Source organism: Drosophila willistoni (genome assembly GCF_018902025.1).
Source record: "Drosophila willistoni isolate 14030-0811.24 chromosome 2L unlocalized genomic scaffold, UCI_dwil_1.1 Seg168, whole genome shotgun sequence".
Classification (NCBI taxonomy): Eukaryota; Metazoa; Arthropoda; class Insecta; order Diptera; family Drosophilidae; genus Drosophila; species Drosophila willistoni.
In genome coordinates this window covers 10,195,530-10,221,089 of record NW_025814047.1, presented here as the reverse complement: position 1 = coordinate 10,221,089, position 25,560 = coordinate 10,195,530, and the positions used below count along the sequence as shown (strand labels likewise).

Sequence of the window (25,560 nt, the reverse complement as noted above, 5' to 3'; positions counted from 1 at the left end):
ATATGTGTATACATATGTACATACATATGAATTATGTATGTATGTAAAAACGATTAAAAAAATTACTATATGTAAATACATATGTATATATTCATAAAAATTTGCAACTCCCCGATTCAATGGGTTTGCTACTTGGGAATTACGTTTAATAAAAAGCTTAGTTTCAAAATCCACATTGGACTTACAATTAACAAAATTAATAAATTAATTTGTCTTCTATACCCACTAAAAAACCGAAAGTCTAAGCTATCAATCCACAACAAATTAATAATCTTTAAAAATATTTTTATGCCCATTCTAGGTGTGCGAAAAAAAAATATCTGATTTATAATTACAATTCGTGAGCATCACCTCTCTTAAATAATGTGTTTAAGGGCATATTATTACCAACATTGTACATTACAATTCTTGTTAGTTCTAGTACTAAGCCGGTAAATTGAAGTTAGCTTCGTTCAGTATCTAGATCCTAGAAATAAGCCACAGGGGCATATCCTATTCGCAATGTCGCTGTTTTGTCGAAAATTAAAAATTTTGGTCGAGCGAGCTATTGAAATGCGATGTTGTACAACTTCACGTCACACACACACTACGAAGCCTGAGCATGTACCGATGAGTGTACACATACATAGACAGAACGAAATCACAAGCGACATAGGCCTGCCTTCGTCGTTCTGTAGTCTGTGCTAGACTGAAATTTTTTCGTAGCTGCTTGGCCCTCTCCACACTTTACGCTCTCATTGAGAGTACGAACGTTCGGGTTTTCCCGAAGTTCTCTGGGGTTCCATGACTAGGCTAGCGTTTGCAATCAAAAAATCATGAGTTTGTCCCATCTATGTGTTCTATGGTTAGTAGTCGAACAGACATTTGAATGTCACAAATGGAAAGCCTATGCTTAAAAACACTGTTATCCTTACTTAAACATTTGCTTTAATGAAACATTTATATTACTGGAAATAAAGCACATATTAAATTGAATTGAACATATGTACATATGTATGCATATGTACATACTTATGTGTATATTATAAAGCTACTGCAATAGGTTACACACAAAAATATATACATACATATACATATGTATGTACTTATATGTGAACATGTACATATGTACATACATATATACGTTTTTTGGTTTACTTTCTTGGCCGCTTGCTGGAGACCAAAAATTCAACCCACTAACGCACATGTGAATTAAGAAATACATATATATATGTATACATATATGTACATATGTATGTACATATAAACACAAAAAATTTTAAATTTTGTGTCTGTGCGTACATATGTATGTATGTATGAATGTATAGATACAATGTATATGTATATGTAAGTATTCTTAAACAAGAGCCTGTGTCTCATTAGTAGGCCTGTTTTGTTGGCTATGAGTAAAAATATTCTTTTTTGCAAGCAAAAATAAAACTAGTATTATATAAACTTACATACATATTCATAGAAAAGAATGGCAGACGAATTGTGGTCTACATATGTATGTGTGTATACACCTACATACAGTGGTGGTCAGCGGGTTAGCCCCTTTTTTTTTGTTTGATTTTAAATTTGATTTTCTCGGCTCCTAAGAAAGTTAATGAAGAAATTTTTTCAGTAATTTGTTGGTTATTGTATTTAGATGATGACACGTAATTATTGTCATGCCAGCTTTCGGCGTTTTTTTTACAGGTGCGTTTGAAAAAAAATAGGCCCCCAAATGCTGGCCATTAGTTTAGCCCGGTCTTTCCAAAATCTTTAATATTATAGTTAGACATGTGTATTCTTTGAAGAAGTTGTAGATCTAGGTAATCTAAGATAAACTGCATACCAAAAATTTCCCGTCAAATGATACATGTTTCATAAAAATCCGACAAAAATTAGATTGATTTCATCGCCCATACTTTAAAAAATAAACAGGTAAAATAAATTTAAAAAATTTCCCATACATGCGTGCAAAGAAAGAGATGGAGGATGTGTGGGAAATTTTGTTTACCTAGTTTTTTTAAAGTATGGGCGATGAAATCAATCTAATTTTTGTCGGATTTTTATGAAACATGTATCATTTGACGGGAAATTCAATTCAGTTTAATACTTAGAATAAGAAAATATTACTTTAGTTTAAATTGGTATCGTAAAACGGCGTCAAACCAAGAGACCTCAAGAATTACATACAAAAACCCGAAAGTTCGATTGGCCCCAAATCAAATACTGGGGCTAAAATGAAAATTTTTTGTATGCAGTTTATCTTAGATTACCTAGATCTACAACTTCTTCAAAGAATACACATGTCTAACTATAATATTAAAGATTTTGGAAAGACCGGGCTAAACTAATGGCCAGCATTTGGGGGCCTATTTTTTTTCAAACGCACCTGTAAAAAAAACGCCGAAAGCTGGCATGACAATAATTACGTGTCATCATCTAAATACAATAACCAACAAATTACTGAAAAAATTTCTTCATTAACTTTCTTAGGAGCCGAGAAAATCAAATTTAAAATCAAACAAAAAAAAAGGGGCTAACCCGCTGACCACCACTGTATATTTATATACATATATATGTATAAATACTTACACATACCAGAAGATTGGTGACGCAAACTTGTGACATATTATACACACATGGTCAGATAATGACCAAAATGGAGCATGCACATACATATGTACATACAAGGTGGCGCAAAAGAAGTCATCCGGGCCAAAAGAAGTCATCCGATGTTGGTTGGCTCTATTTTTTTTTTTTTATAAAAAACTTTAATTCTGTTTTTAAATTATGTTTATTTAAACATTGAGACATTTATTGGCCAAATAAACATAAGTTTTTTTATTTAGAAAAAATGAGAGCCAAACAACATCGGATGACTTCTTGTACATACAGTTTGGCAAGAAAGTGTTTATATACAGGGAAAACATTTCAATTTTTTGCTTTAAAGCGAAATAAAAAAGGTAAGAATATGATTATCGAAATATTTTTTAACGAAAATAGGTAAACTAAACTAAAAATTTATTAGTAAGTAATAAAACAAAATAACAAAAAAACAAAAAAAGTCAGAAACCTAGTCCAATCGATGAATATACGCTTGGGACCAGTCATAGATTCCAACAGTAGCCCCACAAAGTATTAATTTTAACTACAAAGTTGTTAAAACACTATAATGAACTAATAGTTTTAGTTGTGTAAACAATTTCTTGGCAGTTGATTTTTGTTACCTTTTTTTGGTTTTTTGTTATTTTCTTTTGTTAATAGAAACATATTTTGATTTTTTATGTCATGCACCCATAGGGGGAAATATTGTCTGGACGTTGACGCGTACAATGCGAAGTACGTTCAAGTGGCCCATACGACACCAGGACATAGCGTGATTCGCGCGAGCCCAAGCAGATCGCTGTCCACCTCCCAAAAACAAATAAAACGGACAAACAATTAAAAATATGATTAACTACAGCTAATTACGAGCTAAATGTGCTAAAATAGAGGTTTTCACAAAAGAAAGAGAGGCTTCTGATCTGATTACGGGATACAGAAGATTGTAATCAGAACATAGGACTCGAAAAGGTTCATGCAAAGAATATTTAGAACTACAGTGTTTTAAGGATAGAGGAATAAAATTTTTAGTATGTCTAATTGACATTGTGATCCCAATTTAGACCGCGAAGAGCAAAAAGCAGAAATTGCTTTTGAACAGATTCAATTTTATTTTGGTGCGTCTCATATTGAAGTGACCATATGCAAGATCCGTACTCTAAGATAGGACGGATTAAAGAAGTATATAGAATTTTGGTTGTGTACGGATCGTCAAACTCTTTTGACCATCGTTTCACAAACCCAAGAACATTCATAGATTTACTACCTATAGCAGAAATATGAGGATTAAAAGTTAATTTATGGTCCATAAGAACACCTAAGTCATTGATAATATCTAACCGTTCTAAGGCAGTGTCGTTAAGATAGTAAGTTGCTAAGTATGGAGTGCATCTATAAAAAGACATAACTTTACATTTAGAGTCGTTGAGGTTTAATAGGTTGGTTTCACATCAACCCTGAAGATCATTAAGATCGGATCGACGCAGGCAAGAAGACGATATGTCTTTAAAACTGAGGTAAAGCTTGACATCATCCGCGTACATAAGCACACGAGAATGTGTCACTACCAATGGAACATCATTTATAAAAAGAGTGAATAGCAATGGACCCAAATGACTACCCTGAGGTACTCCAGAGGTCACTTGGATGGTCTTAGAAAATGAAGACTTAAAGAGGACCTTTTGTGTACGCTTAGAAAGATATTGAAGAATCCAATCTAGCAAAAGGCTGGGGATGCCAAGTGCGTTTAATTTATATAAAAGCAGAGTATGATTAACAGAGTCAAAGGCCTTGCTGAAGTCAGTATAAATGACGTCAGTTTGCACGGCAGTCTTGAACCCTTTGATTGAGTGAGATGAAAATTCTAATAGGTTAGTAGTTGTCGATCTACGTTTTTTAAACCCATGTTGGGATGACGAAATGATTGAGCTACAAAAATGCTGCAATTGAGATGTTATTATTTTCTCAAATGCTTTGGGTATGGCAGACAATTTAGAAATATCCCTATAATTGGAGGCTTCGGACTTCATCCCCTTTTTATGAAGAGGAATAATATATGATTCCTCTCAGATAGGCGGGAAGGCGGAAAGGCGGAAGATGTGACGGACAGTGTAAGCAACTTAAGTATTGGCTTACATAGGGCTTCTTCGCAAAACCTTAATACGCAGCCTGGTATTCCATCAGGGCCAGGTGCATATATTGGTTTAACGGTACTGAGTACGCTAAGAACCGAACTTTCAAAAAACACAGGGTCTAAAATCGGGCAACTACATATAGGGAACATCTTGATTTTACGTTCTTCAAGTTACATAACTCACATGAGAACCAAGGAGGTCTATCAGACCATCCTTGAGTCACAAGCGGGACACAAACATCAAAGAAAGACTCAAGAGTTTTATAGAAGACAGAAATAGCAGAGTCCATATCCTTGCAAGTATACAGATATGTCCAATCATTAGTTAACAAGAGTTTTTTAAGTTTAGTAAAGTTTGTCTTGCGAAAACATCGGGTTGAAGGCATCGAGTTATTATGTCGAGACATAACCCCAAAAGGAAGGTCAATGGTTACATCCAGAATTGAATGAAAGTTGTCTTCAGGGATAACTAAGGGATCAGTCCTGGAAACATCGCAGTTGGAAGAATCCAACACAAATACCAGATCTAGTAATCTGTTACGACTATTCCGGACAGGATTTATTTGAGTTAGAGACAACTCAAGCAGACCATCTATGAACAATCACAATTTCAGACGAGAACGCCGACTCAACAGCGATCAAAACGCCACCAGCATTAAGGATAGTCCGATCATGTCTATATATTAAATATTTTGAGGGGAAAATTGAAGCATCGGCAATATCAGGCTTCAGCCAAGTCTCAGTAAAGGCAAGAATATGCAAGTCAAAAGCTAGACTATCTACATAGAGTCTAGAGAGTTTAGACTTTAGTCCCCGTACGTTCTGATAGGCCAGAGTTAGGGACGAAATTAGTTTTTTGACTCGCCAACAGGTGCAAACGAGCCGGAAGGAACGTTATTCACAGAGGCAGGTAGCACGCTAATCGAAGGCCGATTCTTCTTTTTTATTGTATACTCTTTTTACAACAAGGTGTGCTGGCCAAAAAGATCTGGGGAGACACTTATTTTAAAGGACGAAATGTTCCGAGTATATGAAAAACAGAACTTTTGCACAGCAATGTTTGGTGCTTGAACTTTGCCCTGGATGTAGGCTATGACTTCTTCAGAAGTAGTATTGGGATCAAGCCTCGAAATAAAAATTTGCTTTTTGGGTGGAACTACAACAAGGGAACTAGGAATACTAGGCACAGCAGTAGCGGCTACAGTAGTGAAGCAGCCAGCACTTTACTAGCTCCTCTTGTAACTACTTTATTGACAATATTCCTGGAAACGGATGTTTGCCCTGCCGGTTCGGAAACTTCAACCGATATCGTGTTAGCAGGTAGGATACTGCCTCCCGGGGAAATGGGAAGAGACTCTACACCTGCTAAAGCCGGACTCCTAAACGATATCAGCTGCTGTACATTTGGTGACATAGGGTCATTGTCGAAAGCCGGAACTGGTAGAGACGAATGTGCCGACGGACTGAGGGACGCGCCATGAAACCTGGGCCTCTTTCGCGTCGGAGATTCAATCAAAAGTTTAGAACTTCTAAATTGAACCTCCATCGCCAAAAGCTTCTCTTGGAGCTTATGAACGCCAGCTGATAGGGTTTTAAATACATCCCCATTTAAGGCCGCCACCCTGTGCAATACTATCCCGCACCTTGACTGTGTAACCACCACATCATTGCTGCAAAATCTACGTATTTTTACGTAGATCATTTAAGACCATTTAAAACAAATATCATCTGAGCCATCGAAAGAGCACCTAAGCTATTTTAATAAAAATATTCACTCCTAAATATTAAAAAAAATGTTAATTTTATTAATAAAAACTTATATGTAAACAAATATGGCATATATATTATTAAAATACCCTTTATAATTGGCTTTGTTTGACTTTAAAAAAAAATACGTAGATCTACGTATTTGACCAAATTTTGGCTACGTAAAAATACGTAGATTTTTAGTTCAAGCTACGTATAAAAAAAAATTTCATTTTGCAGCACTGCACCACATTTAAAGTGCATTACGCTGTCACACAGCCAACAGTAAAGAAAGTCTTCACTGGTCTTGCTGTGATTATTGAAATTATATTTGCAACAGGCAGACATTATTAAATAATTGATTTAAACAAAAACAAATTATAAATCAATATATAAATAATGAAGTAAGTAAGTCGTCTCGCCGACTTAGGTATACCATACACCAGTAAAGCAAATATTTCAACTTTATTAAACAAATGCATTTTCACATGCTTTTTACAAGCTATCTCGCTCACTCAGTCATACGAGCACCCTAGCGCCCCCACCAGCCAACGGCCAACTCCGGCCTTATGGAAAAACGTTTATATGCATAACTCGACTGTTTTTTGTCCGATTTTGATCAAATTTGGTATTTTGCTAGATATTAGTATTAAATTTAAGTGTGCCAAATTTGATTGCATAAGGTAAAAAAATACGGGAGATAATCAAGTTTTTCAAATTACGGGGGCGGAAAAGGGCGTGGCAAAATTTTTATACATACAAAATGTGTGCATTTACTAAGCGAACATACATACCAAATATGGTGTCTCTAGCTGGAATAGTTTTTGAGATAAACGCTTTTTTAAATTGCGGGGGCGGAAAGGGGCGCGGCAAAAATTTGAAATAAACTTGATCGCTCTACATTCTGCACGAGTCTACATACCAAATTTGGTGGCTCTAGCTCTTACAGTCTCCGAGATCTAGGTGTTCATACGGACAGACGGACGGACGGACAGACGGACATGGCTAGATCGACTCGGTTGTTGATCCTGATCAAGAATATACATATATACTTTGTGGGGTCGGAGATGCTTCCTTCTGCTTGTTACATACATTTTGGCGACTTTAATATACCATTTCACCCTATGGGTGTATGGTATAAAAAGGGAAAAATAGATATATATGTTAAGAGAGACGTATACAAACCAAGGCAAAAGCTAACTGCAATATGCAAATTAGAAAGAGAAAACAAATAAAGAGAATATTTTTATTTTTTCTGTATTAAAACACACAACAACAAAAACTTGTCACCAGCAGTGTTGCCGTTTTGGCTTATTTTCGGCCAGATCTGGCTTATTTTCAAGAGCGATTGCGGATAAAATTGGGAAATTGCGGATAGCGGAAAATCTGGCTTATTTAAGAATCGAAACAGCTAATTTTTAGCTTATTTAATATATCTTTTAGTTGTTATAATAAAGTTTCCCAAATGCCGATTAATTGACAAAGTTACAGTCTGGCATCTATTGAAGTCTTACATCACTAATTTCTGCAATACTTCCATCTCTAACTACCTTGATTAAATAGATTGGTCATTTGTAAACATGCCTAAAGAAAATTATAAACAAAAAGTTAGAGACGTCTGGCTACAGAGCTCAGAATTCAAGGAATGGCTGAATGAATATATTTTTCTAATTTTAGGTTACCCGACAATTTTAAAATCTTAAAACAAGCCGATGCTTTTGCAGTAGAAAATATTTTAAAAACTAAAAAAAAAAACATCATTCCGATTTTGGAGTTTTTTGGAATTCCCAATATTGACGAAATTGAACGTCAATACAATGAATTGACACTTATCTCTTGGGAAAATACTGAGGACACAATTAAATTTTGGGTTGAAGTATTGAATTACAGAGACTCGGGCGGAAACAACCGGTTTTCTAAGCTGAGTTCTGTTGCGCTTGAAATACATTCTTTACCTTGGTCGAACGCCGAAGTGGAAAGGGTTTTTAGCCAAGTTAATTTAATAAAAAATAAAATAAGAAATAGGATGAACGTTGACACGTTAAATTCAATATTAACCATAAGGTAATGTCTCAGAAAGTGATAGTCTCATCAGAACAAAAACTTATATTTTTAAATTCTAGATCCGGATTGAGCCGACACAACAAATGTTGCTTTGATTACAAAGTTTCTTCAATCTGCCTGAAGTCTATAGAAAATGTGGAACAATTAGATAATGAGCCCGAACAGTCTGTAGACAATCTAATAGCAGGTTTAATGTCATTTAAATGAACTTTATAAGTTTAAATTTCTTTTGTTTTCGTTTTTTTTTTTTTTCATAAACATGAAGTTTTTTTAAAAATATATGTTTTTTATAATTTAAAAACTTAAAAAAATTAGCTTATTTTTCAGCTATTTTTTTCTGGGATTTAGCTTATTCTGGCTGGTTTTTTTTGTTAATTCAGCTTATTTTGCTCGGGGAAAAACGGCAACACTGGTCACCAGCGCGAAGTTAACGGCCGAGAGCGCGATCAAAAGAGAAAACAAAAGAATAGAGAGCACCAACACCACACAAACAAAAACAAACTATGAACTGTAAATTGAAGCCCGGGTGGGAGCAAAAAAAAAATAGAACGAAATCAAAAACTAAGCAGCGCAACAACAAAATTATATTTGCGTTTGTTAAAGTTTTGATATTAATATATGTATATAAATGTTAGTAAATTTAACCCAAACTTCGCGATGAGTATAGCGAATTATTAAAAATTGGTAAGGCAATGAATTTAAATTGAATATTATAAATTAGCTTCACGAAAGAATGAAAGACAGTAGTTAATCGAGAGCGCAAACAAAAACACGACCGACTTCGATGAGTGACAATATGATTGAATGGTATATTAAAGTCGTCAAAATGGATTTAACAATTTAATATTCAAGAGTCAAGTATGTATGTCATTTGGTGTATGTAATGGAGGACGTATCATATTATCTCTCAAGTTTACACACAAAATACATATTTAAGTATGTAGGTATTTATAAGAAAAGAATTGAAAATTTAAAAGTGAAAGTTGACAGACTGTTAAACAGGGAGACTAAGTGGATGTAAATAAATTTCTATAACCACTCTCTCCTCTCTTGATATGTGATACTCCAACAAATAAATGGATGTAAATAAATACATATGTATGCATACACGTGTTTGACAAATGTATGTATGTATGTTCACACATATAAAGTTAACCTAATGGTAGAGTCAAGAGTTTGGCTAAAAAGTTATCAATTCAGATGAGCCATCCAAAATTGAGTTTTCTCTAGTTGCTTTTCTCGATTTAATTTTCAATCACAGAATTTCAACATTCCATTAGAGTTTTTGAATCAAAGTCCGCTTTTTATATTCTACGTAGGTTTAGATTAAAATATCTCCACTCTGCAACTCACTTATAAAGCGTATGTTTTGAAAAGTTGTGGGAAAGGTTGGAGTCACAATTGATACGCTAGGTGGCAAGAGAGCCAAAGTAAAAACGCTTAAAATAATCCTCTTCACTTAAATATATGTATGTACATACATATGTATGTATATATGTACAGCTGGGTTTACAAAAACAGCAGTGCTTTTATACCAAAATACCATAAAGGGTGAAAAGGTATATTAAAGTCGCCAAAATGTATGTATGGTATGTATACTCGTGAAGTACCTACGGTCAAGTTTGTTTCAAATGTTTGCCACGTTTACTTCCGCCCCCGCAAATTATATAAAACCGACTTTCTCAAAGACTATACCAGCTAGAGACACCAAATATCCAAATGACTTAGTACATGCGCAGATTTTGTCTTTTCAAATTTTATCCAAGTATCAAACGGCTTGGAAGGGTATATACACTTTGACGCGGTCGAAGATAACCCCGGCCCTCTGGTTTTTGGTAATCTAGGGCAGCAAATAGCATCGTTGCCGAACATCCAACTAAACTTATGATTTTCATACCATACACCCATAGGGTGAAATGGTATATTAAAGTCGCCAAAATGTATGTAACAGACAGAAGGAAGCTTTTCCTCCAACCCCATAAAGTATATATTTCCTTGATCAGGATGAAGAGCCGAGTCGATCTAGCCATGTCCGTCCATCCGTCTGTCCGTATGAACACGTACATAGATCTCGGAGACTACAAGATCTAAAGTCACCAAATTTGGTACGTACCACGCCCCCTTACGCCCCCGAAATTTACATAAACCGCAGCAACGGACTGATTTTCTCAAGGACTATGCCAGCTATAGACACCAAATTTGGAATGTGTACTGGCTTAGTACACGCGCAAATATTACTTTTTTCTTATTTTGCAACGCCCACTTTCGTCCCCGAAAATTAAACAAAACACATTTGCTTGAAAACTAACAAAGCTAAATTTGCCACGCCCACTTTCGCCTTCATGATCTACAAAAAACTGATTGCCTGTCTCAATTTTTGGACAATTGAACCCTATCAAATATGATTAAAATCGGATTATCAACATGGAAGATATATGTACATATAAACGAGTTTTATTAGGCGCTCCATTAGACGAGACGACTTACTTACTTTATTATACTTGCATATATGTATGTAGGTGCTCGTAGGTATGTGGGTTTATAGTTCACATAGAATGTGGACGACCTGAACACATAGACACATAAAACAAACTAAAACGGTCATATACATTAAAAAACCAACGCAATTTGATATACGAGATATACAAGCCCTGCAGTATATACAAGCCTACATGCAAAATTTCAACACTGTAGCTCTAATGGTATAGGAGGAGTTTGCGTTGATCCAGACGGACGGACGGACGGACATGGCTATATGAACTCGTCTTGTCATGCTGATCAAGAATATATATACTTTATATGGTCGGAAATGCTTCCTTTTATGCGTTGCACACTTCTGACCAAAATTAATATACGCTTTTTGCAAGGGTATAAAAAGAATTTTAATTCAAAAACATATTGTATTGATCTTTAATAGCAATAATACCAAGATTTAAATCTAAAGTGTGTGGTAAAAAAGAAGTTTTGTATAATTGGGGAAGGGGTTAAACAGAAAACAAGCTAGTAGTCATCTCTAGTAGGGGTGCACCTTTGTACATACTACATATATGTGTACTTGATGAGATACGATCCCATAGTATGGTGAAATATTTATATGTTAAATAATTCATTTGCAGATTCTCCAGAACTTGGGCAAGGTAGATCGCACAGCTGATGACATTCTAGATGATCACTTAAACAATTTCAATCGCCAACAAGCAAGTGCAAACAGATTGCAAAAAGAATTTAATAATTATATTAGATGTATTCGTGGTATGTATAGAAAAATCAAAATCAGTCCCATCTAAGTTTTATTAAATTTTTATTTTTTTTTTAATTAAATATTTTTTTTATTAGCTGCACAATCTGCTTCAAAATCTTTGATGGAGGCTGTTGGCGAAGTCTATGAGCCACAATGGACCGGTTATGACGCGTTGCAAGCACAAACAGCAGCCTCGGAGAGTCTGTGGCAAGATTTTGCACACAAACTGGGTGATCAAGTGCTGATTCCGCTTAATACTTATACCGGACAATTTCCCGAAATGAAGGTACGAATCACGAAATACCGCATTAATTCTCAAGGAATTGTGAGAGATATTTTAATTTATTTTAACAGAAAAAGGTAGAAAAACGCAATCGTAAACTAATTGATTACGATGGCCAACGTCACTCGTTTCAAAATCTCCAGGCCAATGCTAATAAGCGAAAGGATGATATTAAGGTGAGCAAACTGTACTTTTTTTCTATGCATTAAATTTATATTTTCACCTTAGTTAACGAAAGGCCGTGAACAGCTTGAGGAGGCTAGACGCACCTATGAAATATTAAATACTGAACTGCATGACGAGCTGCCAGCATTATACGATTCAAGGATATTATTTCTAGTTACCAACTTGCAGACCCTCTTTGCCACAGAGCAAGTTTTTCATAATGAAACGGCCAAGGTACAAAATCAAATACTGCTTTTAAAAATTAGACTTTTATAAATTATGCTATTTTTTTTTGTCTTGTAGATCTACTCGGAGCTTGAAGCCATCGTTGATAAATTGGCAACTGAATCCCAACGTGGATCGAATACACTACGCAAGCAAACGGGTAATAAAAAAAAAATGGATTAATATAATTAGTTTTTGTTTTTAAAACTGCAAGTTTTTTTTTTTTTTGTCAGCCAATGTTGTTAAGGCTTCCAGCCCAGCTCAATTGCCTGTAAACAAATTAAGTAACTCCAATCCTAATAATAGCCAGAACTATCAAAATCAAATCACCATAAACGGCGATGGAGCCAACAGCCGTAAGTCCAAACAACATTTTTGTTTAAATACTTAACTTCATTATATTATTGTTTTTGTTCTTGATCAACTTCGTTTGGTTTACTTTGTAGTTTTTTCTTAATAAACCACAAAAATAAAAAATAACTTATTGCTCAAAAGCGTAACAAAAGATTTAAAGTTTAAAAAATCATCAATTTTTTTAGTCAATAAATTCGGTGTATTATTTATATTTATACACATACATAAAGTAGAAGAAATTTTAATAAATCTTTATTAAACTAGTTTAGATTATTTAGGGTGAGAGCATCGCAATGTTGGTATAACCAATCCACCAATTTTACTAGGCTTTAGCAACACTTGTTCGGTGTTGATTATACAGGCCGACATTTTCGAGGTCATGAAAAAGTGTTCTAAGTTCAATAGGTCTTTTATAGTAATTTGGGGTTGCTGATCACGGCCCTGTACTTAGTTTTTGCCCATCACGCCGGGATTTCGAAAAAAATGCGTTGGAATTATTCAAAATGGCCTCATTTTCAATATATTCTAGTATAATATAAACAAATTATTATACTCTAAACGTTATTATTTTAACTTATTAATATATATATATATATATATAAACTGATTTAAACGCAATTTACACAAAATCAAAGAGTCATTTCTTGTTATCATGCATAATTTCATACACTTTGGATATGGTTCAAAAATGAGTAAAATTCGAACCAAAAAGTATGCAACTTGTTAATTTTAAAGAATTATTGTAAATTTATGCATCTAACAAATTGTTTATTAGTAATGTTGGCAAACAACAGCTATTTTCTTAAACAAGAAATTCTACAATTCGTTAAAAATGTCGAAAACAATTTTTAACTTTATATAGTATACTTTTGGGTGCCTATTTTCCAACCCTAGATCCCCTAATTTCACAAAATCTGGATGTGATGAACAAAAACTGAGTATGCAGTCAGAAACAGCGTACCCGAATTAGTTAAAAACACCTCTCAGGTTAACGTCACCAAACATCATGTCGGCCTGTGTTATTAATTGACCCAAGTGCTTTTATTTCTTCAAGATAAATTATTAGACTAATAACCAAAGCCCGGAGTTACCTTCAGCTGTGACGAAGTTTGTATATCTTTGCAAGTTTTCTTGCTAGTGTTAGTAATAATGGTATACGGAGCAAAAAATTATATTTCGACCGATAGTGCTTGTTTTAGCTAGGTTACACGCTCTTCATTTAATTTGGAACAATCAATTATAAGTACGCATATATTAATGTGACAAATATTTTTATGACAATCGCATAATAATAACGAACGCTTTATAAAAGTGTCTGTTTTCAACCGTTCGTTCCTTTAGTAGATATACATATACCGTAGATATATGTATAATGCCTGGAGTTTTTAAAAGCTTACATCCAAAATTACAGCGCTGTTGAAATTTGCGTTGATCGTTGAAATACAAATACGTAGTTTGCGAGGGTATGGAAATATTCCTTTCCAGGACTATACTATTTAGACCCTTTCCAGGTCTAAATTGGATAAATCATTAAAAGAGTTTGATTAATAAAGCCCGTACATAAGGTAGAATGTTGCATGTGCTAAATATTTAAAAAAAAATTTGTTCTTTTTAATGCATGTGCTTGTTTAATTTTTATAATTTTCTTTTTCTTTTCTTTATGTTTGATTTTTTTGTTTGACTAACACAAAAAAAAAAAAAAAACCAACTATGAATAATTATTTCCACAAACACACATGCTATAAACTTAAACAAACAACAAAATCTTAAAACAATACGATAAAAAAATCAGCAACATCTACAAACTCGATTTTGCTTGAGCCTCGATTTGACTCAATTTCTTCAACGCCAGAACCACAAGCAACAGAAATAAAAAACCTAGAACTGAAAGAGGCGCCAGCTAAAACCGAAGCGACCACCAAAAGCAGCGGTTCTGATCCAGAAACTGGTGCAGTAGCCACGGGAGAAGACAAAACTGATTCCATAGACATAAGCAGTCCAAATGCTAACACAAAGCCCAACTCAACTGTGGTTCAAGGGGTAACAACGGCTATCGAAGAGATTTTTGAGCAGACGACGACCACGACGGCAGCAATGTCTGAGGTGAATGGAAGCAACAATAACAATAATAATGGTGAAGCGACAGAGCTTGCACATAAAGAATCATCCATATCCACTTCTGCATCGACAAGCGGTGGGAAACAGCCCAAAGAGTTGCCATCGGTGCTCAATAATGGCAACAATTCTTTTGAGGAGCACAAATTGAAGAAATTAGGTAATAATACGACATCAATATTCACAAAACACTCAGTTACAAGAAGTCAACAAACAGATCAGTCAAGAATCACTAGTTTAGAATCAGTCAATTATCATCACAATAGACAACAGCAACAAATCGTAGATAAGATAAACATAATAAATCCATTCGAGGATGATCAGAATGATGATGATTTCATCTACGAAATGCCAAAAGGTAAGTAAAACCTTACAAAAAACAATGTCCATGATCAGATAGCTTACCAATTTATCGAAAACGAAAGGGATGTTTTTCTAAATTCCATACACAGTTTTATACTTTATATTCATTTGAGAGCTGTGAAGTCTGTTTTCTTGAATATACATATATACATATGTGTCATGTATCAAGTTATTTTAATTCACACTGTAAAACAATAGCATAGAATAATGCAAATACAAAATCATCGTGTCTGCTGTCTTATTTATATAAACAGATTACATTGTCAAACCTGTCAAGGTTTTATATTTTGAATATTCCCAACAATATGTACGTACATGCGTGCCTAGAGAACTAAAAGATGTTATACTATTTTCCTTGCATTTTTATGCCTTTCATAGAGGGTATTATAAAATTGGTCAGATGTTTGTAACGCACAGAAGGAGACGTTTCCGACCCCATAAAGTATATATGTATATTCTTTATCAGCATGAGAAGCTGAGTTGATATAGCCATGTCCATCTGTGCGTATGCGTTTTACTCAGCCATCTTAGGAGCTATCGCGATTAATTTTTTTTTTTGGGTAATAAAAAGCCGGGTAAGATAAAGTATGAAAATTTTTAGGATCGGATCACTATATCATATAGCTCTAGAAGAAACATTTTTGCAAAAATTGAAGTATCCCCATGAAATTTACCAATATGATAGTATTAGATATAAAATCGGCGTAGCCAAAGTTAGCTTCTATGATATTTTTAAAATTGAACTGCTTTTTAATTAAACTCTCATTTGAGGGTGCAGTGGTGTATTATTAATTTTTCCCCTTTTTGATCAAATGTTAAATCTTTTTTATGACAATAAGTCTTACATACATTATATGAATTACATACAACATATGCATGCATCCATTTACGCTTCATTACATTATTAAAATTGTGATCTAACTCTGCGAAATGTTGCTTTGTCTTGATCTAACTGACAATTAAAGAAAATTAATATAAGTCCACAAAATTCTTGTTTTACTACATAAGAAAATGTTTATCAAGATTTAAAAAATCATAGCATATTTAAGGAAAGTATACTTCTCATTTTTTATGTAAATAGATGCCAACGCTGTCGATTTGCCGCCTGGAGTTCTTTATCGAGTAAAGGCTACATATGGCTATGTGAAAGAAGATGTGGATGAGCTCAGTTTTGAAATTGGAGATACAATTCGCGTTATTGAGTATGATGACCCTGAGGATCAGGTAAGAAATGATCTTTTCTTATATGTTTGCGAGACCTGGACGTCATACCTACCGCTTAATTCAATAAAAAAAAAGTAAATGAAGTGCCTCAAATCATAAAATAATTGAAAAATGTTTTGTTATTGGCTGAAAATAATTTCACATGTACAAATTAATACAAGGTGGCGCAAAAGAAGTCATCCGGGCCAAAAGAAGTCATCCGATGTTGATTGGCTCTAATTTTTTTTTTTATAAAAAACTTTGATTCTGTTTTTAAATTATGTGTATTTAAACATTGAGAAATTTATTGGCCAAATAAACACAAGTTTTTTTTATTTGGAAAAAAATGAGTGCCAAACAACATCGGATGTCTTCTTTTGGCCCGGATAACTTCTTTTGCACCACCTTGTATAATAGTATTGGCGAGGGCTCCACTTGCTCGAGGACGAGAAACACCACCGTTGCGCTTCTTTTAATTCGCTATAAGAACTAGTCTTGTCTCTATTGTATCTAGTTTTTTATTGCTAATTTGCAGGAGGAAGGATGGTTAATGGGGCAAAAGGAAGGCACTCAGGAGAAAGGCTTGTTTCCCGCCAACTTTACCCGCCCTATTTAAGCTGAACCAGCTAGATTGAGAAAACATCGAGATCTGACAAATTGTTGTTATATATTTCAACAGACAAAACTTTTGGTCAACTTTGCCTCAAGAAATTATTTTTTGTCCTAATTTTAAATTGTTTTGTTTTAAATTTACTACGCAATTAAAAATGCAGTGCTTCCCAAACCTTTATTATTGTTGTTAAAAATCCAATCAAAAACACATATTTTTTAGTTTTAAGTTACAAAAAATAAAAGAACATTTATGCATATAAAAAATTTCGTTAAAAAAGCAAACCCACAATTAATACAGACAAAGCAAACGATAAAATTGTCATACGATAACCTTATTTATATTTTTTTTTTAAATCAATTTGGTTAACCTTTTAATTTGTAGTACGAGTTTTGTATAGTCAATTTGTTTGTGTTTATTTCTTAATAAATACGTATATATTTTGCAGTTATAATAACTTGGTTAACCAAAATGAAATTTATCAAAAGCATAAGTAACTGCAGTTAAAAAAAGGAAGAAATGTTAAAACGCTGCACTGTTAAGCTAACTCATAATACCAATTTATATTTAATTTAAACATTTATTTATCGCATAAACACACACATTGAACAAATGAAAATAATTTACAAAAAAATAAAAATAAAGCGAATTAAAAATGAAGTAAATAAGTCGTCCCGCCGACTTAGGTATACCATACACCCATAAAACAAATATTTCAAATTTATCAGAACAAATGCATTTACGTATTTTTAAAAAATTCTGTTCACATGCTTTTTACAAGCATATTTTAGTATCTCGCTCACTCAAGCATATAAGCACCCTAGCGCATATGCCTTGTGCAAGTCATAGAAGGAAGCATCTCCAACCATATAACCTATATATGTATGTATATGTGAGTTGAGTGGGCTTACTCAACTAAGTTTATTGATTAATTTAATTTAAAGTAGTTTGGAAAAGTTACAATTCTCGTGCTCTTCTCTTCTGTTGTCTGCTTTACTCTCTGTTGTTCTGCTGTTAAACTCTGCTGTTCATGATCATCTGTCCGCTTGCTGCTGTTAAACCTCTGTAACTCTCCATCGTACCTTACATTCGGCCATTCCTGATCATTCATCTGTCCCAGCTGATAAATCGTCTTCGTTTTCCTTAATATAGCGCCACATTTTCATATAGTCGCAACTGGTAGAAGTATTTGTAGGCCCTTCGACATCCGCTGCTTTCCTTACGTCGTATCTACAATTCCTCTTCACTTGCGTCACCTCATAAGGATCTAAATATTCGCTGGACAGTTTTTTTCCTGCGACAAACTGCGTCCTGCGTATGGCGACTAAGTCTCCAAACTGATATCCGGCCTCTGGCTTTCTTTTACTGTCAAAGTGCTTCTTATAAGACTTCTGCGCTTGTATAATTTCAGCTTTCGCGTTCTGCCTTATTAGTTGACGTTCTTCATCAAAGCGTTGGTACATCTCTTCTTCAAGTAGCTGTATTAAAAGGTCTGCTGGTTTATTGTTCATCTTCACACCAAACATGAGCTCCAACGGCGATTTTTTTGTCGTTGTATGCGTCTGAGAATTTACAGCTCTCTGTACTTCTGGAACTGCTTTAAACCACTTGGTTGGATCGCTTTCGGAAATCTTTGCAATAACCGACAAAATTATTGGATTTACTCTCTCCACCTGTCCATTTCCACGAGGAACTCCCGTTGTGATACATGGTACATGGTAATGGGCGTGCGATTTGGGAACAATTTAAGATAAATTTTCTGAAAAATCCAGTTAATCCCAAAAATCCTTGCACTGCCCAATAACCGACAAAATTATTGGGGCTACTCTCTCCACCTGTCCATTTCCACGAGGAACTCCCGTTGTGGTACATGGTACATGGTAATGGGCGTGCGATTTGGGAACAATTTAAGATAAATTTTCTGAAAAATCCAGTTAATCCCAAAAATCCTTGCACTGCCCTGACGTTTTTTGGCATCGAAAACATGCTGACGGCCGCCGTTTTTTTTGTCCAGGCCACACAATTCCATTTTCTATGTTGTGACCCAAGAAGTATATCTTAGTCTGCATAAAGTGACATTTCCGCCATTTAATCTTCAATCCAAATGATCCAGCTGTCTCCAAAACGCGTGACATTTTGTCAAAACACTCTTGTGGAGTCTCACCGTAAAAAATTATGTCGTCCATATATAAATCGAGAACATCATTGTTTGCCAACTCTTGAAATATATGATTTACATAGCGAATAAAAACGGCTGGCGAATTGCGGAATCCGAACGGGGCTCTGTTAAATTCGTACAGACCCGTTTTCGTCATAAAAGCAGTGTATTTTTTACTCTCCTCTTCAATGGGGACATGGAAGAAGCCGTTCTCCAAATCCATCACCGTAAACAACTTGGCGTTCTGCAATTTATCCAGCACATCATCGATCACCGGAACACGAAAACAGTCCTTTAAGACCATTAGGTTCAGCTTACGAAAATCAACGCAGATACGCCGCGTACCATCCTTCTTGTTTAATAGTACCAGGCGACTAGCGTAGTTCGATGAAGACGGACGTATGATTCCGGCTGCTAACCTGCGGGAAAGAAAACTTGTATCCCCCTGCCGATGATGAAAGATCGAATTTAGATATGAAATCAAATCCGAGCAGCGCGTCGTATTGAATGTCTCTATCCGCAATAACAACAAATCTGTGCGAAGTCGTCTCCTGATCAACAATAACCTCTGCTTCAAAGCATCTAACTGGGCGTGTCATTTTGTTTCCCAGACCTCGCAGCCTCGAAGTCCATCTCTTCATCATGACGCCTGGAATATTGTTGAATACCGACTTGGTTAACAGGGATACATCGGCTCCCGTATCCACCAAGCACTCCACATCGAATCCATTGACAGCTATCCTCTTTACACGTGTAGCAACAACAACATGAATGTCTGCAGCCGCAAAGCATTTCGTTGCAGCATCGCAATCTTTACGAAAGTGCTCAACGGATCCACAATTAAAGCAGTGCTTCTTCTTATTTGCGACATGATCTCTCTCTGATGATCTCATCTCTACTGATTCGTCTCGTTGGCCAAAAAAGGTTTCGCCGATCTTTCGGCAACTCGCTCATACATCATCTCGGCGCTGTACTTGCTTCGTTGACCAAATTCATTCTCCAGCAACACCCGTAGCTCCGAATATTGGCACACCTGTATGGCCTCCAGAAACAGCTTTGCCGTTTTGGTCATTTTGGCACTTGCTTGTACATAAATTTGCTTTATATTTAGGCCATATGCCTCAGCATTTAATTCGAAATTCTGAAACCAATGATTTACCGGAATCGTTTCGCCATCAAACTCAGGGATGATTTTTTCAAAGCTTTCCGCTGCGATTGTACCACTGTTTCTATTCTGCTCGTCTGATCCCACTTTCAAAGCGAGCAACTGCACCAGTGCCTGCAGAATTTTGGTGTTATCAGCCATGGCCTGAATTCCAGTAGCACTAACTTCGCCTCCAGATGCAACTTCATCCAGGCTCAACACACCACCCGCTTCGTCTGTCATTCTCTGAACTGCCTCCTTTGCTTTCGATCTGGTGTAGTATGGTTGCCTCACTCTCACTATTGGTATTCTAGAACGCTTTGTTTGTACTGCCGTCTCTCTCATCAGCGTCAATCAGCAAATTCGCGGCAAAGTTTTTGAGACTCCTCTGGCCAAATTTAAGACACCTCCGGACAACTCCAAATAACTTGCACTTTCCAAATTAGGACGAGCCCCCAAATGTGAGTTGATTGGGCTTACTCAACTAAGTTTATTGATTAATTTAATTTAAAGTAGTTTGGAAAAGTTACAATTATTCTAGTCTTAATCTGCTGCTTCGGTTCACTTGCTTTTTCTCTCTCTGCTGCTTCGTCGACTCTGCAACTTCAACTGTGTCTCTGTCGTGCTCTTCTCTTCTGCTGTCTGCTGTACTCTCTGTTGTTCTGCTGTTAAACTCTGCTGTTTATGATCATCTGCCCGTTTGCTGCTGTTAAACCTCTGTAACTCTCCATCGTACCGTCTGCTTGTATATAGTACACAATTTGTATATCTCGGATTCAGCCGGATCGGACCACTATATCAAGTAGCTCCCGTAGAAACGGCAAAGTCACAAAGTGACTTATCTCAATAACTCGTTATTTTCTGAGCTTTTGAACGAACAGTAAAATTCTATTTAGCAACCAAGTAACGAGAAAGATCCGATGATAGTTTCGTGACTTTACACTTTTTGTCCCCGCGTAAATATTTACGTTTTTGAGACACAAGGGGTACACAGTCACAAGATCGAGTCAATTGTGGAATAAAATAACGAAATGGTGGAATTTATGTCTACACAAGTGTACAAATTAGCCCCATCGGTGTTAGGAATGACATTGTTAAGTGCGACTAAATCAGTCTTCCGATAGCATCCGGTACTAACACACTCATAAACGGGATTGCGGCTGGGAAAGTCAACTCCAAAGTTAGGTGGTAACTATCCTCTGGTAACACTATAGGACTACACAAGAACTGGGATCAGAAGTAAAAATTAGATCCAGAAATCTGCCTGACATATTGAAACCAAATTCAGCTGAGCCAGCGAAAGCTCAAGCAGACCATCAATAAAATCGTGACACCCAGAAGGCAGCAATGTTTTGGTACCATTAAATGTTGACCATGTTGAATTGAGTAAGTTAAAGTTCCGAAGGACAATTAAGAAGTCTCTAAACGGGTTCCTTATCTAGGGCGGTATCTACTGCTATAAGAACTCCACTACCCCTACGATCAGGACGATCACGCCTAAATATATTAAAATTATATGGCAAAACTGTTGCATCAAAAATATCGGCTTTTAACCAACCTCGGTAAAGACAATTAGGTAAAGTCAAAGGACTGACTCTACAAAGAGTTTAGAGAGTTTAGTATTAAGGCCTCAGACATTCCGATAGCCGACAGAAAATAATGTTGTTTTTTAAGGATAAGCCAACGCGTGCGACGTGTTTTTAATGCAGGTGGCGTGAGCAACACCTAAGGGCATATCAATCGCCAAATATCTGAACACATTTTGAGTTGACTGCATTGGGTACTCCACAACGACGACCAACCCGATCAAGCCTATAGCAAAATATCAAAGAAGCTAACTTCGCAATGCCGAAGTTTATATACCCTTGCAGTCCTTGGCAATAATATTTTTACATTTTGAAATTTCTTTTCCTGCTACTCAATTCATCAATACACAAACAAAACATTATTTCTCTTTTTATACCCGCGTTTTTATTAACGCACAGAAGGAGACGTTTCCGACCCCATAAAGTATATATATTCTTGATCAGCATGAGTCGATATAGCCATGTCCGTCTGTCCGTCCGTGCGTATGCGTTTAACTCAGCCGTGTTAAGAGCTATCATGCTGAAATTTTTTTCTGTGCATTTTATTATCTGGAGCAGATTATATTGACTGTAACTTGTGTTATATTTATCCGATCACATTCAAATTTTGGGATCTGGGATTTTATATCCAATATTATCACATATGTCATAGCGATACTCCAATTTTTATAAAAATGTTTCTTCTAGAGCTACAGATATAGTAGTCCGATCCTGATAAGTTTAATACTTTATTTTACCCGGGTAATAAAAAGCCCCCAAATTTCATACTGATAGCTCTTAAGATGGAGCTGGTAGGTATAGAAGTTGATATTAGCATTACGGAGGTACTTTTTGATGATGCGAAAATTGTTCTCAGTTTGGGTCTGACATTTAATTTTTGTTATGTCTCTTGAGAGGGGTTGCAACAAGTTTTGAAATCAGGGAGCTGCAGTTGACTCTACGGATGTATGTATGCATAAAGGGGGTGGTTTAGCCGATTTAACTTTTTCTACAGCGCCGGCTTGATCGGCTTGCTGATCGGTAAGAATTTTAAAACAATTCCCGCTCAGGGGTGCTACTCGTTCATTTCGTTTGGTGATTTTCGGCATATTGCCACTTTTTATACCCTTGAAAAAAGGGTATATTAATTTTGGTCAAAAGTGTGCAACGCATAGAAGGAAGCATCTCCGACCATATAAAGTATATATATTCTTGATCAGCACGACGAGACGAGTTCAAATCGCCATGTCCGTCCGTCCGTCCGTCCGTCCTTCTGGATCGACGCAAACTCCTACTAGACCGAAAGAGCTACAGAGCTGAAATTTTGCACGTAGGCTTGTATATACTGCAGGCGTTGTATATCTCGGATTCAGCCGGATCGGATCACTATATCATATAGCTCCCATACAAATGGCAAAGTCACGAACAGTGACTTTTCTTAATAACTTCGTTATTTTCTGAGCTATTATCATGAAATTTAATATTGTTAAGTTAATTACATATATAAACGACTATGCCAAATTCGATCAAGATCGGGTTACTATATCATATAGCTCCCATAGGAACGATCTTTCGAAAACAGTGACTTTTGTCAATAACTTCGTTACTTTTGACGCGATTGCTTTTAAATTAAACATTTGTTAGTTTAATATATCTGTTAATGACTGTGCCGAATTTGATAAAGATCGGGTAGCTATATCATATAGCTCCCATAGGAACGATCGGTGGAAAACAGTGACTTTGATCAATATCTTCGTTATTTCGTATGGTAAGATTGTAGGCCGTTCTTTCGGACACATTAGCCCTTTTAACTTAAACGTTTTTCCACTTTGATGGCTATAGGTAAGGAAAAACTTACCAAAAAAGTTGCAAGGGTATACAAACTTTGACGCGGTCGAAGTTAGGCCCGGCCCTCTGGTTTTTTCTTTTGCGGACTTAATTTCCGCTTAGTTATTATAATATATCTATGCATTCCACTTTGGATTCGAATAACTACATTTTTCATAGAGCTGTCACACATTAATATGTATATGTAAGCATAGAAATATGAATTCTTTTTTTAACACTATTTGGACCAAAATATATATTTTTTGAACGTTTAATATATTTGTTAAATCTACTCTTAAATTAGAGCCTAACAACAAGTTTAAGACATTTTTCTTAGTCTAGTACTTATGTCCTGGGGATACTGCAGGGGGCCCTAATCACTTATTATTGTGGTGGTCTGTCATTTCTTTTAAGACGAGTTCTATTATTAGTTCGGATAAGGGAATTGGTTAGAGCATTTGGATGTGCATCCAGTTTTGCAGAATACTTTAGTTGTTGACTACATATTTCAGATTTTACGCTAGGTATATTTAGATCATTTCGAATGTTGTCGTTCCGTAAAAACCACGGAGCCCCTGTGATTGTTCTTAAAATCTTCGACTGCGACCTTTGTATGATGTCGACATTGCTGGTACTTGCATTACCCCATAGTAAGTCCAGATGGGCTTCATCAGCATTGATGATCCATGTAAGCTACTCGCTTTCAATTAAGCTGTGATTTTTTTGCTTCGATGTTATCCTTCTGTCTAGATGGATGCCAAGGTAAGTGACATCATAGGCTTGAGGAACTGGTACGCTGTTTAGAATTAGAGCACGACAGTTTCTTCTGTTAAGCGTAAATATAACATGTTTGCATTTCTGCTCGTTGACCTGGATACACCAGGTTGCTAGCCATTCCTTTACCACCTTTAGGTGTTCCTTGTAGAAGCTTGTATTGGGCATTTGGATCTCGGCAAATCTGGACGTTTTAAGTCCTTAACTCGTTGGTGAGTCTGCAGTGTACAGCAGGTAAAGCATTGGGCCGAGTACACTGCCTTGCGGTACACCAGCTTTGATTTCAAAGTTAGCCAAGACGGAGCCATTGCATCTAACAGCGAATTTTCTATTGTAAAGGTAAGATTCCATGAGTTTGTAGGTGTACTGTGGAAGTTTTTGCCGGATTTTGAACATCAGGCCCTTCAGCGCATAATTCTTTTAGTTCGAATGCTGTTCGTATTTCGGATGTTATGCGATTGACTTGTTCAATTGTTCCATCTTTTTCGCAAAAACCGAACTGGTGTGTTGTGTTCTCCGATGCCAGAAATGAGTTTAGTCGGATCTCCAGGACCTTTTTAAAAAGCTTGGCAGCAAACTAATTGACCTATAGGATGATGGCTGGGTTTTGTCCTTTCCCACTTTAGGAATCATGTTGATAGTGAACCTTTTTCATGCTCTTGGGAAGTAGCCATGCAATTTGTTGTACAACTGCTTGCCTAAGGATTTAACAGGCGTGATCCCCAGTGCGAATGTTTGGCGTTTTAGTCCCCTGCTTCAATGAAGCGATCTCCGAGTGTGTTAATGAAATCGGTAAACTCCTTTTCAGAGATTGAGAAGCGTGGTGGGCAGTACAGTAGAGCTGGAAAAAACATCGATGGTACTATCGATGCATCGATGGTTTTGTATTTTTATAAAACATCGATGTTTGGCCAGCACTATCGATGTTTTCTTTCTTTTTCAATTCTTCGACGGAAAAGCATATAAATAAGAGTTTTCTGTTTTGTATTTTGCAATTTAATTTGGAAAGTTGTAAGAT

General features: G+C 35.9%; 1 protein-coding gene across 3 annotated transcripts in view; it reads left to right on the top strand.

Moving 5' to 3' along the window:
* The window catches only part of LOC6652379 (amphiphysin), a 39,675-nt gene extending 22,421 nt beyond the window's left edge, over window positions 1-17,254 (top strand). The window contains exons 2-10 of one of the 3 annotated variants that reach the window (XM_015176512.3): window positions 11,632-11,767; window positions 11,852-12,042; window positions 12,111-12,215; window positions 12,268-12,438; window positions 12,508-12,589; window positions 12,663-12,785; window positions 14,636-15,058; window positions 16,343-16,485; window positions 17,000-17,254. In XM_015176512.3, coding sequence (XP_015031998.1) covers window positions 11,632-11,767; window positions 11,852-12,042; window positions 12,111-12,215; window positions 12,268-12,438; window positions 12,508-12,589; window positions 12,663-12,785; window positions 14,636-15,058; window positions 16,343-16,485; window positions 17,000-17,080 — 1,455 coding nt within the window. In that variant the 3' untranslated portion in view covers window positions 17,081-17,254. Of the gene's footprint in view, window positions 1-11,631; window positions 11,768-11,851; window positions 12,043-12,110; window positions 12,216-12,267; window positions 12,439-12,507; window positions 12,590-12,662; window positions 12,786-14,575; window positions 15,059-16,342; window positions 16,486-16,999 lie in introns of all 3 variants that reach the window. The other 2 variants (XM_002074551.4, XM_023181069.2) reach the window with 2 other exon arrangements.
* The last annotated feature ends 8,306 nt before the right edge of the window (window positions 17,255-25,560 follow it).